This window comes from Suncus etruscus, chromosome 18 (assembly GCF_024139225.1).
Source record: "Suncus etruscus isolate mSunEtr1 chromosome 18, mSunEtr1.pri.cur, whole genome shotgun sequence".
In the NCBI taxonomy this organism is placed as follows: Eukaryota; Metazoa; Chordata; class Mammalia; order Eulipotyphla; family Soricidae; genus Suncus; species Suncus etruscus.
The window spans coordinates 2,524,774-2,541,258 of record NC_064865.1 but is presented as its reverse complement, the minus strand read 5'-3'; the positions used below and the strand labels follow the sequence as shown (position 1 = coordinate 2,541,258).

At 50.9% G+C, this 16,485-nt stretch overlaps 1 protein-coding gene across 1 annotated transcript in view; it reads right to left on the bottom strand.

Annotated features, from left to right (window-relative positions):
• Positions 1-1,787: 1,787 nt before the first annotated feature.
• Positions 1,788-16,485, bottom strand: part of PTK7 (protein tyrosine kinase 7 (inactive)) — a 79,177-nt gene continuing 64,479 nt past the window's right edge. The window contains exons 18-24 of the mRNA XM_049765209.1: positions 16,268-16,474; positions 15,301-15,456; positions 12,232-12,464; positions 10,615-10,695; positions 4,274-4,425; positions 2,934-3,112; positions 1,788-2,505 (exon numbers count right to left, since the gene is read on the bottom strand). Of these exons, the coding sequence (XP_049621166.1) occupies positions 2,345-2,505; positions 2,934-3,112; positions 4,274-4,425; positions 10,615-10,695; positions 12,232-12,464; positions 15,301-15,456; positions 16,268-16,474 (1,169 nt within the window). The 3' untranslated portion in view covers positions 1,788-2,344. The remainder of the gene's footprint in view (positions 2,506-2,933; positions 3,113-4,273; positions 4,426-10,614; positions 10,696-12,231; positions 12,465-15,300; positions 15,457-16,267; positions 16,475-16,485) is intronic.

The window sequence follows — 16,485 nt, the reverse complement described above, 5'->3', positions numbered from 1 at the left end:
TCATTTGCAGGGGCTTGTGCTAGATGCTGTCTAGTCAGTGCATCTCTGTGGTGCTTGAGGCGTGTGGCACTGTAGCTAGGGTCTGTACACACCAGGTTTGCTGGAGGACACAGAAGTCAGGTGCAGCGCCTGGCACTCCAGGCTGCTGGCAGCAGGGATGAGGCCTGGATTCTGCACCCAGAAGGATCAGGACCAGGGCTGAAAGTCTTGGCCTCCATTTGCAAGCAGGCACATTGCTTTGTTTCATTTTGGAGTCACAAGTGGTGCACGTGTGAGGAGGAGAGGGGGGCTGTTCCAGGCTCTATGCTTGGAGGGTCATTCCTGGCACTACTTGCTAGGTGGTGGTGGGGAGACCACATGGATGCCAGGAACTGAACCTAAGCTTCCCACGTGCAAGGCATGTGATCCAGCCCACTGGACCATCTCCCTACTGTGAGAAAGGAGCCCCTGCCTTTAGGTAACTTATTCCTTGGCTGCTTCCTAATGTCTTTCTTTCCTTTTTTCTTTTATTTTTTCCTTTTTTCTTTTCTTTCTTTCCTTTCTTCCTTCTTTTTCTTTCTCCTTCCTTCCCTTCCTCCCCTGCTTCCTAATGTTTCCTTCCCTCCCTCCCTTCCTTCCTCCTTCTCTCCCTTCCTCCATGCCCTCCTTCCCTTTCTTTCCTTCCCTCTCTCCTCACCCCACCCAGAGTTTACCTTGCAACATGGTGTAGAAATCAATAGAGGACAAATTGAAAGATTATGGGCCACAGTTGGCTGTGATCAGGGCTTACTCCTGGTACTAGGCTCAGAGATCACTCCTGGCAAGTTCACGGGACCAAATGAGGTGCCAGAGATAGAGCCCAGGTTAGCCAACTGCAATGTAACTGTCTTATCCATTCAACTGTCTCTCTGGTGCTAAATCTTTTTAAAAATATTTTAATTTTTTAGGCCATACTTAGCAGTACTCAGGGCTTACTCCTAACTCTGTGCTCAGGGAATCCCTCCTGATGAGGCTTGGAGGACTACATGGGGATTCAAGAAGTGAACCTGGGTTGACATCATGCAAGGAGGATCCCCGTGTACTGTATTCTCTCTCAATCCCTAAAGCCTGGTTTTCTTTTATGGGAGGTTACAACTGGCTGTTCTCAGGGTTATGCCTGCGGGGTGCTCAGAGGACCATATGGGATGCTGGGGATGGAATCACTTCAGTGCCTGTACTAACTCTTCCGCCCCACTTCTTTTTGGGTCACACCCGGTGACGCTCAGGGGTTATTCCTGGCTTGCGGGACCATATGGAACGCCGGGGGATCGAACCGCAGTCTGTCCTAGGTTAGCCGCATGCAAGGAAAACACCCTACCACTTGTGCCACCACTCTGGCCCCAGCCCCACGTCCTAACCCCTTAGGACGTGTAAGGGGCCTGCCCTCATGGCGCTCAGCAAGCCTATTTATTCTACTTCGCCCTGTCCTCCCTCTTCTACCCTCCCCACCTGAGCACATGGACTGGACCTGCCAGAGCACAATGTGCCAGGGTATCCTCCGCATGCCGGGGAAACAGGGCCCCTCTGAGAAGCCTGGAAAGAGGGCACATCGTGCAGAAGCATGAGCAGGCAATGAGCATCAGAAGCAGGCTGTAAAAATGGCTTCTTTATTGAGAGCAGCGAGTGTAAAAAAAACAAAATCAAACAAACAAACAAAAAAATTAAAAAAACAACTGAACAAGAAACAACAATACAGGTGTGAGGCAGGGGTGGCCCACCCCCGCCACTGATTCCAGCCCCCCCATGCCCACCCACCCCACGCTGCAATTACATATAAAAGCCGCCCAGGTGCATACAAAAAAGGGCGGATTATATAGTGTCAAAAGCTCCTGAAAACTCCTTCATCTGCCAGGCACTTGGGAAGAGGGGAGGGGAGGATGGGAGGAAGGTGGGGTGAGCACACAAGGCCAGGCTGACCTCCAAGACCTCGCTAAGATCAAGGGGATCCCCTGGACAGATAAACCCCATTGGGTCTCCTCCAGTCTCACCTTCCCCTGGGAAAATTGGCAGGTGAGTGAGATGCAGAACTGGATCTGGTCCAGGTTAAAGAGACCTAGGCCAGAAACTGGGGTTACCTGAGGCACCCCACTTACCCTGATGGAGGGAACGGGAGGCAGAGAAACTGCCTTAGCTGCCCAGTCTGGATCCAAATCCACCTCCCCCAGGGCCGAGGGGTAGGACCTCAGCAGTGCCTGTGGTGGCGATGGGGCCCCCCCCTCCCCACCAAGGGTCAGAGAGAGAACTGGAGGGATCTGGCCCAGCATGCTCCAGAGGGTGCCTTAGAAGGTCTCCCACCAGGCGCCATGCTCCTGGCCAGGGCTCCCCCTCAAGGCTTGCTGTCGGCCGGGCTGTCCCCCAGGGTGTTGGCGATCTCGCTGAAGGAGGGCCGGTCCTTGGGGCTGAAGGCCCAGCAGCGCTGCATCAGCCGATAGAGCTTGGAGGGGCAGCCTTCGGGCTGTGGGAGCCTCGCTTTCCCGGCCTGCAGATCTGTGGAAGGGTCGTGGGGAGCACATGAGGCAATACATCCTACCACAGGGAAGGTTGAGGGGAAATGGGGATGGGGACTCTGAGGAGCACTGATTTAAGGGGTCTAAGACCCCAGCATCACCGGCCCCAGGCCTCTGTGGCAGGTATTTCACTATCATCACAAATTCTGTGACACTATTTTTTGGGGGGTGTGTTTGTGAAAGAGTGGGATAAAGCTGTTTGAATTATGCTACTCAGGACGCAAGGATTGTGTGGCGGTGACAGTAGGTGGTGAGATGGTGTCTACAGCTGAAGTGTTCTTAGGTTTCGGTGACTGGACAGTCCTACATGGGGTGGGCTTTGTTCCTGCGAATACCAGTCTCCAGGAAGGAGGCCAGCTCCCCACCCGGGGGCACAGGGACTCATCGCTTGGGCATTCCGGGGCCTACCTGCCAGGACTTCATCATCCGCCTGCCCGCCATGAGGCATCTCTCCGTGGGTAAACACTTCCCACATCAGCACCCCGAAGGCCCAGACATCAGACTTGGTGGAGAAGTCACCCTCCAGAATGGCCTCGGGGGCCATCCAGCGCAGGGGCACCCAGGCCTGGCGGAAGTGGTAGTACTCGCTGCAGAAAGAACAACACAGCGTATGAAGGATAGGCTTCCATGGCTCAGAGCAGGGTGCATGGCCAAGGGCTGAGTGTCCCAGGCAGGCTAACTCCAGACTTTTCTTTCCTTTTTTTTTTGGTTTTCGGGTCACAGCCGGCAGCACTCAGAAACTACTCCTGGCTCTGTGCTCAGAAATCGCTCCTGGCAGGTTTGGGGGACCAGATGGGATGCCAGGATTCGAACCACTGTCCTTTTGCATGCAAGGCAAACACCCTACCTCCATGCTCTCTCTCTGGCCCCAAAATGCAGACTATTCTATAGCATGGTACTATGACATTTATACTGATCACTGGAGATAAAATGGAGCTCGGCCTAAACAATAGCACAGAAGTCTTGGCTAGTACCAACCGCCCAGTGAATCCTCTCAGACAATGATTTTAGTAAAACCATGTGACATATAACGATGATCACAAAGTGACTCGTGGGTCTAAGCTTCGATACTCCATTTGCCTTTGTGTTACAACAAACAATACAAAGTAAATTCGTTTTTGCCTGCAAGGGGGTGGGACTGGGGTGGTGGGTGGGAAAGAGGGGACTTTGGTGGAGGGAAGGTCACACTGGTGTGACCACACAGGTGTATGAGTGTTGGAAGAATTAATACCTGTATTAATACAACTGTATTATGAACAACTTGGTAAATCAAGGTATAATTTTTGTAAAATCGGAGTGTGGAAGCATCTCTGTGGCATTGGATGGTTACAAAATTCCATTAGAATCAAAATTTGCCTGAACATTAGCAGTTAGCAATAGGTAGGGCATCTGCCTTGCAAGCAGCTGGCAAGGGTTCGATCCCGGCACCACATAAAGGCCTGTTAGGAGTGATCACTGAGTGCAGAATCAGGAGTAAGCCCTGAGCACTGCTGGGTGCTCCCCCCGCCCAAAGAGTTTCGCTATTTTAGGGGGTTGGCTATCTACTCAGTAATGCCTAGGGGCCCATATGGGATCAAATCTGGGTTGGATGTCAGGAAGTGTCTGACCTGCTGTACCGTCTTTCCATTCTATGGTTACTTTTGTATCAGTAGAGAAAGTGTAAGTCTGGGACTTGGGGGCACACCTTTGGAGAGGTGATGGGGACGTTTTGCCCCTCCCTGTACCCTGGACTCAGGTAGCCCTCTTACCTGTTGTACACGTCCTTGCTGAGCCCCAGGGCCGACACCTTCACCTGCCTCTGGGCACTGACCAGGCAGTTTCGAGCAGCCAAGTCCTTGTGCACAAAGCGATTGTTGGACAGGTGCTCCATGCCCAGTGCTACCTGGGTGCACAGCGCCACCTGCAGTGAGAAAGGCGCAAGTCAGGAAAGCCAGGACCAAAGCACTGGAGCCCCGGGACACCCCCTGGTGGAGACTCCGTCAGCAGGAGGCTTAAAAGTCCCCAAAGCTGAGACCTGGTGGATGGATGGATCCATCCTTCCCCTTTCCTTCTCTGTAAAGGGGGGTGTTGCAGGGTGGGGAGCAGAATGCAAGCTTTACACATGGGAAGTTCCAGGTGCATTCCTGGCATCACGTGACCCCCCAGCACCTTTTGTGGTACCCAAGTATTGCTTGCAGAGGCTCTTCCCACAAAATACCAGGGATATAGTACTTGCTTCAGTATTTGAAAAACTGAATTCAGCCTACTGAGTACTCAGTTCTGAAAAGTCCAGTTTTAATATCTGGTCACATTCAGAAGATTCATATTGTGGTCCCCTGGGGCTGGTGGCCCGCACATGGGAAAGCAGATAAACACAGACAGACAGATACACACACAAACCCTACAGGGTCTAGGACACAGAGCTGTCTACTACCCACACCAGAACACACTCTGACCAGCATTGCCCACGCAGGAGTGCACAAAGCATCCACTAGAGCTGGGAGACAAAATCTCATCTTGGGGCCAGGGACATGGCGTAGAGGAGAGAACAACTGTCTCTTACATGTGCATTCCAGGGTTCAATGTCGCAAAAGGAAAGGGTAAAAATTAATCTCACCACTGTTAAAAAAAAAAGTAGGGGCCAGGCGGTGGCGCTGGAGGTAAGGTGCCTACCTTGCCTGCGCTAGCCTAGGACGGACCTCGGTTCGATCCCCCGGCGTCCCATATGGTCCCCCAAGAAGCCAGGAGCAACTTCTGAGTGCATAGCCAGGAGTAACCCCTGAGCGTCACAGGGTGTGGCCCAAAAACCAAAAAAAAAAAAAAAAAAAGGTAAACACATTTAGGGCTGGAAAAAATATTCACTGGTGATGCACTCACTTTTTTTGCACACAACCAAACAGGGTTCAATACCTGGCACCACACTTGGGCCTCTGAGCCCCCACGAGAAACAAAATCTGAGCACAGAGACAAGAGAAAGCCACCCCACCACCTCACCTCGAGCAAACAGAGCTTCCAGCTGAGTATTTACTACTGAGGAAGACTACAAATGCCAGACCATAGCACAAGGGAAGCTTGGCGGAACAGTGCCTGCCTGGCAAAGCAAGCATTGGGCCTTGAGGTCGACCCCCTGGCACTTCAAGCACCGAGCACAACAGAGTACACCCAACTGGGGATGTGATCCCAGGAAGCACAGTAACTAAAGCAGATGTGCCCCCAGATCTTCGAACATAGCAAACAAGTGTGCTCCCCTCTGCTGTGACCTCCACAACAAACACAGGAAGGGAAGGAGAAATTAAAAGTAAATTGCAGGGGCCAGTGAGGTGGCGCTAGAGGTAAGGTGTCTGCCTTGCAAGCGCTATCCAAGGAAGGACCGCGGTTCGATCCCCTGGCATCCCATATGGTCTCCCCAAGCCAGGGGCAATTTCTGAGCACTTAGCCAGGAGTGACCCCTGAGCATCAAACGGGTGTGGCCAAAAAACCAAAAGAAATATTAAAAAAATAAAATAAACTGCGCAGGTTGGAGAGATAATACAGAGGGCAGAACACTGACGTGTTTGATCCCTGGCATCCCATACGGTCCCCTGAGTGCCTCTAGGAGAAATTCCTGAATGCAGAGCCAGAAGCATTGCTGGGTGTGATACACACACCCAAAAATTAGGTTCAAATGGTTAAGTACTTGCCCTGGACCTGACTAATCTGAGTTCGATTTCTGGCACCACAGGTGACCTCTCGAATCCCCAAGAGTTATCCTTAGACACAGGACCAGGAGTAAGCCCTGAGCCAGCCTAGTGTGGACTCAACACTCCTTGCAGAAATGGTGATGTGCAGGGAGGCAGCCCCAAAAGCTGCCTGCATGACAGACTCTGGTTTGATGCCCTGTATCAAGTATCTCAAGCTCAGAGTCCCCACTGGGAGGAGCAACAAACTGCACACAGAAGTCAGTGTTTGTGCCCAGAAGCATAACCGAGATTCCTGCATTCAGAACCCTGCACTAGCCACCAAGGACTAATCGAAACCCTGCCTGCCATCTTCAGAGTGTACCAAGCATCCTTCATTTTTTAGGAGGGAGGGGGCTTGGGGTCACAAAGCAATGCTCAGGGATAATTTCTGGCTCTATACTCAAGAACACTCCTGGCAGGCTTAAGATTCAATCCTTGGCACCACATGTTGTCCTCTGAGCCTGCCAGGAGTGATCCCTAAGCATTGCCAGGAGTGGCCCAAAAACAAAACAAAGGGGGCTGGCATGATAGCACAATGGTTAGCATCTGTGGTTGCAAATGGCCAACCCCAATAGACCTCGGTTCAATTCCCGGCAACCCATATGGTCTCCGAGCCCCAAGCCGGCCAGGGGCGATTTCTGAGTGCAAAGCCAGGAGTAATCCCTGAGCGTCACTGGGTGTGACACCCACCCCCCAAAAAAAAAACAAAACAAAAGAAAACCCAAAACCTTATAAGCAAGATCTACAATCACACAACCCCTTGGATTCATTGCTAAAGTGCTCCCAAAGACATCTGTCAGCCCACACCAGGCCCAGGTAGGACTAATTCGTCCTCTCAATCCTCCTGAGACAAAGTGAGGCAACACTGTGTTGACTGTAGCACAGTGAAGGATACATTCCAACGTCTGTCTCTTCCCTGAAAATTTTCATTGACACAAAATCCTCCAAACTGTAATTTTGTTTTTGGGTCATACCCAGCATGTTCAAGACTTACTCCTGGCTCTGCACTCTGGGATCCCTTCCGGAGGTGCTCAGGGGACCATATAGGGTGTCAGGGATTGAACCTGGGTCAGCCGTGGGCAAAGACAGGGCCTTACCTGTTGTACTATTGTTCCAGCTCCCAGCCTGGGCTTTACAAACTGATAATGGAGACCTATGTGGCTGCAAGGCCAGTTCAGTGAATTCAATAAAATCCAGGGCACTAGCAATATGGTTCAGTGATAGAATACATATAAGGCCATATGTGTGGTCCTAGGTTCACTCTTTAGCACCGAATATACAAAAAGGTAAGAGAGCGAAAGCATCAGATGTAGATATACTGTTGTGGGAATTCAATTGTAGTTCTCTGGTATGTGTGTCCACTGGATCGTAATATAAAATGTTTCTTATTTCAATAGGGGTCATACCTGGGCTTATTGTGGGGTGGGGAGCATTGAATATCAGCAATATAACGCAGGGCTTTACCATTCGATTAAACTCCCTAATCCCTTAATATGTATTTCTCATAAAGAATCCTAATTAAAAAAACACAAAAACAAATTTCGGCCCATATGTTGCCTGGGTACAGGGTGCCCAAGTATCCCCCTCTTGAGATGCGTACGCACTCTCATGTTTCCACCCTGGGACATGTGCTGGGGCTTTCTCTACCTTTGAAGAAGTCCACGCTTACTCTTGAGTGTGTTACTCTTCTTTATATTCTCCTGCCCCTTTCTCAGAATCTCCAAATAAAATTCTCTTTCTACTTAAAAAATATTTTTCGGGACTGGAGCTATAGCAAAGGGTATTTGCCTTGCATGCAGCCAACCTGGGTTTGATCCCTGGCATCCCATATGGTCTCCTTATCCTGCCATATGGTCTCCTTATCCTGAGCACAGAGCCAGGAGTAACCCCTAAGCGCCACCAGGTGTAACCCCAAAACCAATATGTATACATACACACACACACACACACACACACTTGCAACACCTCTTCTGTCTTCCACCAAATGTGACCCTAAACATCACAGAAACCAAGGGAAGTAGAAAACTAAAATGAAAAAGCTTGTGTGTTGTGTGTGTGCGTATATGCATGCAGGGAGAAGAAATAGAGTGTGCAGAGGTCCACGCATTCACTTGTATTTCACTGACCCTGGTTTGAATTCCCAGAGCCTCCTTAGGTCCTCCAAGTGAGCACACAGCCAGGAGTAGCCTCTGAGCACTGATGGGCACCCTCCCCCGTAAAAAATATTGAGACTGGCAGACTATCTACTGTGCTAAAGAGGCACCTTCTACCAAAGAAAATAATCAACTGGAGAGCTTGTTCAGAATCAAAGCTCTTGGGCCCGAGCGATACACAGCAGTAAGGCGTTTGCCTTGTACACAGCCAACATAGGACAAACCCTGGTTCAAATCTCGGCATTTCATATGGTCCCCTGGGCCTGCCAGGAGTGACTTCTGAGCACAGAGCCAGAAGTAAACCAAGTGTTGCCAGATATGGCCCAAAACTCAAAATCCAAAATCCCGCCAAAATGTGTATGTGTGTGTGTGTGTGTGTCTGTCTGTCTGTCTGTCTGTCCGTCCACATCCAAGAGTGCTCAGTGCTTATTCCTGGCTCTACACTCAGGGTGTGTGTGTGTGTGTGTGTGTGTGTGTGTGTGTGTCAGGGTGTGTGTGTGTGTGTGTGTCAGGGTGTGTGTTTGTCCACATCCAAGAGTGCTCAGTGCTTATTCCTGGCTCTACACTCAGGGATCACTCCTGGAAGGCTCAGGGATCATACAGGTGACTGAACCCTAAACGACCATTTGCAAGGCAAGATGCCCACTACTATCTCTCCTGTATTATCCTTACTTATAGTTTTTTTTGTTTTGTTTTGTTTTGCTTTTTGGGCCACACCTGGTGACGCTCGGGATATTCCTGCGCTCAGGAATCACTCCGGAACTGTGGTCAGTCCTAGGTTCGTGTGTGCAAGGCAGATGCCTTACTGCTTGTGCCACCGCTCCGGCCCCACTCACCTGTAGCTTTAAAGGCACTCTCCCATCTCAATTCAGGAATGAAATATTCTAACACCAATTGCACCACCAGTGTAACATTCCCTTCAGTAGGGTCACCCAGTCTCCCACCTACCACCACAGCCTACCTCCATGCAGGTACAAACTTACTTCATGTTGCTGGCTGCAACACCAAAGCAAATGGAGTTGTCAAAACTTAGGTCAAAAAGAGTCAGTTTGAAAGGAAATAATGGTTATATCTCAACATAGTGTTCCTAAAGTCAGTGTCTAGAGATTTACCGCTCTGTGTATGGTGCCAGTTAAGCCTTCTGTGTTACTATTTAGATTCACTGAACTTGGTAGACCTGTATGTAATTTCCTCATCAGATTTCCTGTGACTCTACTGGGCTGACATGACATATCATATCATATATATATATATATATATATATATATATATATATATATATATATATATATATATATATATATATATATATATATATATATATATATATATATAATATTTAATTCCTGAAATGACTGTATTGGTAAATAACGGTGTTAAGGTAGAAAAAAATTTTTTCTCTTTCGGAGGAGCAGGTCCAGACCCACTTCTCGCCAGACATCTCCTAGCAGGGTGTTCCTGCTGACTTGAGCAGTCCTGAAGCAAGTCTTGGCTACAGGTCAGAGCCATTCCAGGACTGTTTTAGGAGGCAGAGCTCAGAGGGGTGGAAGCAGGTGACCTGCCTTCAGAGGGTTAAGGAGTAAGCAGTATATGAGAGGAGCTAGGAAAAAAGGTGTTATTAGGGTGGGATGGGGTGTCAGCCAGCTTGTTTTTTTTGGTTTTTGGGCCACACCCGGCGTTGCTCAGGGGTTACTCCTGGCTGTCTGCTCAGAAATAGCTCCTGGCAGGCACGGGGGACCCTATGGGACACCGGGATTCGAACCAACCACCTTTGGTCCTGGATCGGTTGCTTGCAAGGCAAACACCGCTGAGCTATCTCTCCGGGCCCAGCCAGCTTGTTTTATGAGCTATTTTCACCAGTCTGCTCTGCCCAGAAGGCAGATGGGCAAAGTCCTAGGAAGAATGAAGGTGTAAAAAGCAGAGGGGTCAGATATCCTTTTTTCTTCATCCCTGCTCAGCTACAGGTCTCCAGCTCAGCCTGGGAGCAGCTGCCTAGCTCCTGCCAGTGTGGGTTGTGCTCCCTGCATGCTCCTGTGGGAGTGCGTTGTGCTCCCATATGTTCCCACCTACAACTTTCAGGAAACACAGGCTGGCCATGGGTGGTCCTGAATTTTGGGATTGCTATGGTCCCTGAGATAGCATAAGGGAAGGGAAGCCAGTGGCTCAAACTTTCGGTTTCCAAAGAACCTCAAGGGCCTCCCTCCCCATCTGGAGGACCCCTCCTTCCCCACCCTTCACCTTTTGTTTGGTGCTCAGGGGCTGTGATTTCAGTTTTTCATCCTTGCTCTTGGAAATCCTCAGGAACTGTTTGAGATCGCCCTGAGAGAAAGACAAAAAATGTGTCTCAGCGTCTGCCATGGGCTCCAAGCGACAAAGGTGGCTGTGGGCTTAGGCACTGCCCAGGAAGGACCTGGACATATCTGGGGTACAGCACCCAGAGCTGCCTTTGTCATTATGCAACCATCGATCTTACATTCTGAGGAGCCCACAGGAAAGCTCAACCCACACAGCTTTCACAGACCCTAAGGCCCAGGAGATCATGGGCTAACACACAGTTTCCAAACACCAGTCTCTGTCCAGTCCGTGGGCAAGGGAAAGGTGGAAGGCCCTGAGCTGACTGCCATGAACTAGGAGCAGAGAGAACAGACAGGAAAACCCTGGAGCACCTGAGAGTGAAAAGAGTGAAAAGTTCGGGGCTGGGACACACAGCAACAGGCTGAGGTCCTGCTCTGTCAGTGGGGATGGGGTGCTGGGTTTGATCCCTGGAGCCACATTATAGGTTCACTGAGCGCTGCCAGGAATGACCCCTGAGTACTGCCAAGTGTGGCCAAAAGAGAGGGAAAAGGAAAGGGAGAGGTGAGGGAGGGAACAGAAAGGGAAGAAAATAAAGAGGAGAGGTGAGATGGGAGGGAAAGAAGAAAAGGGAGAGGAAATGAGGAAAGGGGAGGGGAGCAGAGGAGAAGGGAAGAGAGAATAGGAGGGGAAAGGAGGAGAAAGAGGGGAGGAGTAGAGAAGGGGAGGGAAGGAGAATGGGGAGAAGAGAAGAGGGGAGGGGAAGGAACAGAACAAATGGGGAGAGGGGAAGGGGGCTCAGTTGGCCAAGCAGCTGTGCGATGAGTGATGCAGCCCATGGCATCTAGGCATTGGAAGGAAGGTGCCAACCTGGGCACGGTAATGGATGGGACAAGAACAAGAAGGTGGCTCCCAGGCCAATCCCAGGGCCTCATCAGGAGGGATGTTGGCTGGAAGAAAGCTGGATTCCCGGGGTCTTCTCCAGTGCAGAAGGAGGGACAAGCCAAAGGCAAGCTGAGTCCAGGAGGGGGTAACGGGCTGGGACTGGGGAGAGAGCTCAAAGGGCAGGGGGCTGGCAGGTTTCCTCATGGTGGGAGCACCTCCATCCTCAGCACACTGTGGCCCAAAATTAAAAAGAAAGGAACAGATACCTAACCATAAGAAGAGGCTCACTGGGCCAGTCGGTGGCGCTAGAGGTAAGGTGCCTGCCTTGCCTGCGCTAGCCTAGGACGGACCGTGGTTCGATCCCCCGGGGTCCCATATGGTCCCCCAAACCAGGAGCGACTTCTGAGCACATAGCCAGGAGTAACCCCTGAGCATCACCGGGTGTGGCCCAAAAACCAAAAAAAAAAAACAAAAAAAAGAGAAGAGGCTCACACAGGGTGCAGAAGTGGGGACTGAACTCTGGCCACAGGGCAGCCCACTCCCATAGGGAAGGTGGGTGGGGAGAGCAGTGGGCAGCGACCAGTACCTCTCAGCAAGGGCGAGCTGGGACCAGGAGAAACAAGGTGCCCAGGGGCAGGGCCCGCCTTCCCAGACTCCAGGGACCCCGCAGCGGCGTACCAAGTCCACATACTCCAGCACCATGTAGTGGGGCTCGGCCTCTCGGCACAGTGCCAGCAGCCTCACTACGTTGGCATGGTTCAGCTTCCCGAACATCTCCAGCTCCCTCCGGAAGTCCAGCTGCTGCTGCTCATCCCGGCTCTGCAGACTCTTCACCAGCACCAGCGTCTCGGCCACCCCCTCCTCCAGGCCCTGTGCCTTGGCCAGGAACACCTCCCCGAATTCACTCTTCCCTGTACGAAGGAAGAAGTCAGTGGCTGCCTCCACCAGAAGACCAGTGCCCACTGCTGGCAGTCACATGCTGGGGGCCGGGCCTGACCTCCGCCCCACAACCAGGACTGGGGTCTGGGTAGCTTAGGAGTTGCTGACTGCTCCCCCAACCTCTCTTGAGTTCCCCTAAATTAAGGAAGTCCCAGCTGCAGTGACTTCAAAAGGGGTCGAGCATGAGAACATGAGGTGGTAAGTGAGAAGCTGTCCTCACAGCTGTGTGCTTTTGTTTATGCTTGGAAAAATTATGGGTTGTAGATATGGTCCAGTGGTGAAGAAACTGGACTTGTACCAGGCTTGAGTTTCAGCACCACTTATGGTCCCTCGCAAGTACTGCCAGAAATCAAACTCCCGAGCACTGATCTGGGAATAACTCCCCGCCCCCCCCAGCTCTGCTAGGTATGACTCACCAAAAAAAACCAAAAGACAATTTTAGGCACTAGAGAGATTATATAGTCCCCTGACCACTGCCAGGAATGATCCCTGAACATAGAGTCAGGAGTACAGAGAGGTGTCGCTTGTTAAAAAGGAACAAGAAATGGAAAGGTTTAGGGTCTAGAAAAATAGTGTAACAGGCAAGGTGCTTCCTTTGATGTAGCCAATCAGGGTTTAATCCCTCGGTACCTCACATAGTTCCACCAGAAGTTATCCTTGAGTAGAGCCAAGAATAAGCTCTGTGGGGCCGGAGAGATAGCATGGAGGTAAAGCATTTGCTTTGCATGCAGAAGGCCGGTGGTTCAAATCCCGGCATCCCATATGGTCCCCTGAGCCTACCAGGAGTGTCTTCTGAGCGTAGAGCCAGAAGTGACCCCTAAGCGTTGCCCAGTGTGACCCAAAAAACTAAAAAAAAAAAAAAAAAAAAAAAAAAGAATAAGCTCTGTGCACTGCTAAAAGTGATACAAGCACCAAAACTTTAAAAAATTAAAAAAAGGGGCCGGGCGGTGGCGCTGGAGGTAAGGTGCCTGCCTTGCCTGCACTAGCCTAGGACGGACCGCGGTTCGATCCCCCGGCGTCCCATATGGTCCCCCAAGAAGCCAGGAGCAACTTCTGAGCGCATAGCCAGGAGTAACCCCTGAGCGTCACAGGGTGTGGCCCAAAAACCAAAAAAAAAAAAAAAAAAAAAAAAAAAAAAAAAAAAAACAAAAAACAAAAATGAAGATGAAGGGACCAGAGCGATAGCACAGTGGTAGGGTGTTTGCCTTGCACACAGCCAACCCTGGACGGACCCCAGTTCAATTCCTAGCATCCCATGTGGTTCCCCCAAACCTTCCAGGAGCAACATCCGAGTGCAAGCCAGCAATTACCCCTGTGCACCTCCAGGTGTGGCCCCCAAACCATAAATAAATTCTTTTTTTTTTGGCCACACCCGTTTGATGCTCAGGGGTTACTCCTGGCTAAGCACTCAGAAATTCCCCCTGGGTTGGGGGGACCATATGGGATGCCAGGGGATCGAACTGCGGTCCTTCCTTGGCTAGCGCTTGCAAGGCAGAAACCTTACCTCTAGCGCCACCTCTCCAGCCCCAATAAAAAATTCTTACGGGGCCGGAGAGATAGCATGGAGGTAAAGCGTTTGCCTTTCATGCAAGAGGTCATCGGTTCGAATCCTGGCGTCCCATATGGTCCCCCGTGCCTGCCAGGAGCAATTTCTGAGCCTGGAGCCAGGAATAACCCCTGAGTACTACCGGGTGTGACCCAAAAACCAAAATAAATAAATAAATAAATAAATAAATAAATAAATAAATAAATAAATAAAATAAAAAAATTCTTACTAGTACAAATCATAAATTAAAAAATAAATTTCCCCTAGAAAAGACTTAGCTAAGGGGAAAGGCATCTGCCTTGCACACAAACGACCCTGGTTTGAACCCTGGCACCACATATGGTCCCCGCCCCCAAACACCCTCGGAAATAACCTAAGCACAGTGCTAGGAGTAAGCCCTAAGCACCTTTAGGAATAGTTCCAAAACAGAAAACAAGCAAATAAAAAAAAAACAAAAACATTTTAAAGGGGCCGGAGAGATATATCGTATAAGGTAGGGTGCTTGCCTTGCATGCATCTGACTCGGGTTCAATCCCAAGCATCCTTCAGGAGTTATTCCTGAACACAGAGCCAGGAGTAACCCTGATGATCATGAGGTATGATCTAAAAACAAAACAAAACTAATTTTAAGGGGGCTGGAGTGATAGCACAGCGGTAGGGCATTTGCCTTGCACAAGGCTGACCCAGGACAAACCTGGGTTCAATCCCCGGCATCCCATATGGTCCCGCAAAGCCAGGAGCGATTTCTGACGCAGAACCAGGAGTAATCCCTGGGCATCACTGGATGTGGCCCCAAAACAAACAAAAACAAATTTTAAGGCGAGGGCCCGGAGAGATAGCACAGCGGCGTTTGCCTTGCAAGCAGCCGATCCAGGACCAAAGGTGGTTGGTTCGAATCCCGGTGTCCCACATGGTCCCCTGTGCCTGCCAGGAGCTATTTCTGAGCAGACAGCCAGGAGTAACCCCTGAGCACCGCCGGGTGTGACCCAAAAACAAAAATAAAAACAAAAGTGCATGGCCAGCAGGGCTGCTGATGTGGCTCAGCTCTGGAGCACATCATGCTCGCGTTTGCCACGACAGGCTCGATCCCCCACACCACAAAACAAGCCGCAAAGTAGGAGTAACCTAAAGGAAACAAGTGAGTGACAAAGAAGCGGACACATGAATGTGAGTGCCCCCAAGTGTCTAGAGAGCCTAGAGCCACCAGCTCCAAACTTCCACTCTACACAGGACAGCCTGAGGCTGGCTGGGCTCTTGCGTACCCAGAGTGGTGATGTGCTGCAGGCTGGCCCGTGGGAAGTGCAGCTTGTCACTTGTGCTGTGCCGCTTGTTGGTGGCCGCTGAGCCAGAGCCCAAACTGGTCAGGGCCACTTCTTCTTGAATCTCTGCTGAGGGCTGCCCGTTCTGCAAAGGTCCACCTGCAAATAGGGGAACACAGATCCTCAACCCCCAAATTTTGACTCTGGCCACTGGCTCAAAAACACTTTTGGTGCCCGGTGCTGAGCAGGACCTTGGGGAAAGGGATGACATGCTCACTTACTAATGTAACCAGCTGCTAACTCTAATATGAAGCCAACTGCACCCCTAAACCCCACGCTGATGCCTGCAGGACCCTGCCTTCACACTAACTCTTCTTGCAAAGTCCATAGAGGCTTCACAAGCAGGTCCTGTCCCCAATCGCTGAGGTCAGAAGAGGAGACCCAGCATAGCACCCCCAGACACATCATAGGCAAACCAATAGATGACACCTATGAAGAGACACAAAGCCTTAGGAGGTGGATGGCAGAGGATAAGGTACTAACAGGTTAAAAGATGATGGAGTTGGAGCATTAGTACAGAGGCATGCAGCTGACCAAAGTTCAACCGTTGGCCAGGATCCCAGGCCAGGGCGCAACCCCCAGAACCCCAGATGGTACCCTGAGCCCCGCAAGGAATAATTCCTGAGTGCAGAGTAACCCCTGAGCATTGCCAGCTGTGGCTCAAAAACCAAACCAACCAACCAACCAACCAACCAACCAAATAAATAAAAGACACTAACTGATATATTAGGAGCTGGCAGGAGAAGGCAGGAAAATTTAGAGGAAGCACAGGGCCCGAGGCATTCCCACCCTCACCCCCACCAGCAAGAGGTCAGGGGTGGGTGGTCTCCAGTCCTTGCTCTCCCCTCTGTGGCTACGGGAGGACGCGCAGCATCTGCCATGGCACCTGACTCCCCGGCTGGCCCCTCACCATTGAGGCACTCCATCTCTGGCTCCTCGCCCTCTGGCTGCTTTTGCAGTCTTTTGGCTTTGCAGCGTTTCTTGCAGTAGAACATGAGGCCCAGCACGGCAATGATGTAGGCCACTGCAGCACCCACCGACAGCCCAATGGTCTGGATCATCTTGTAGGGGGGAGGGCTTCCTGAGCCTTCTGTCCCTTCCTCCGGCAGGGGCTTCTCTGGAAATACA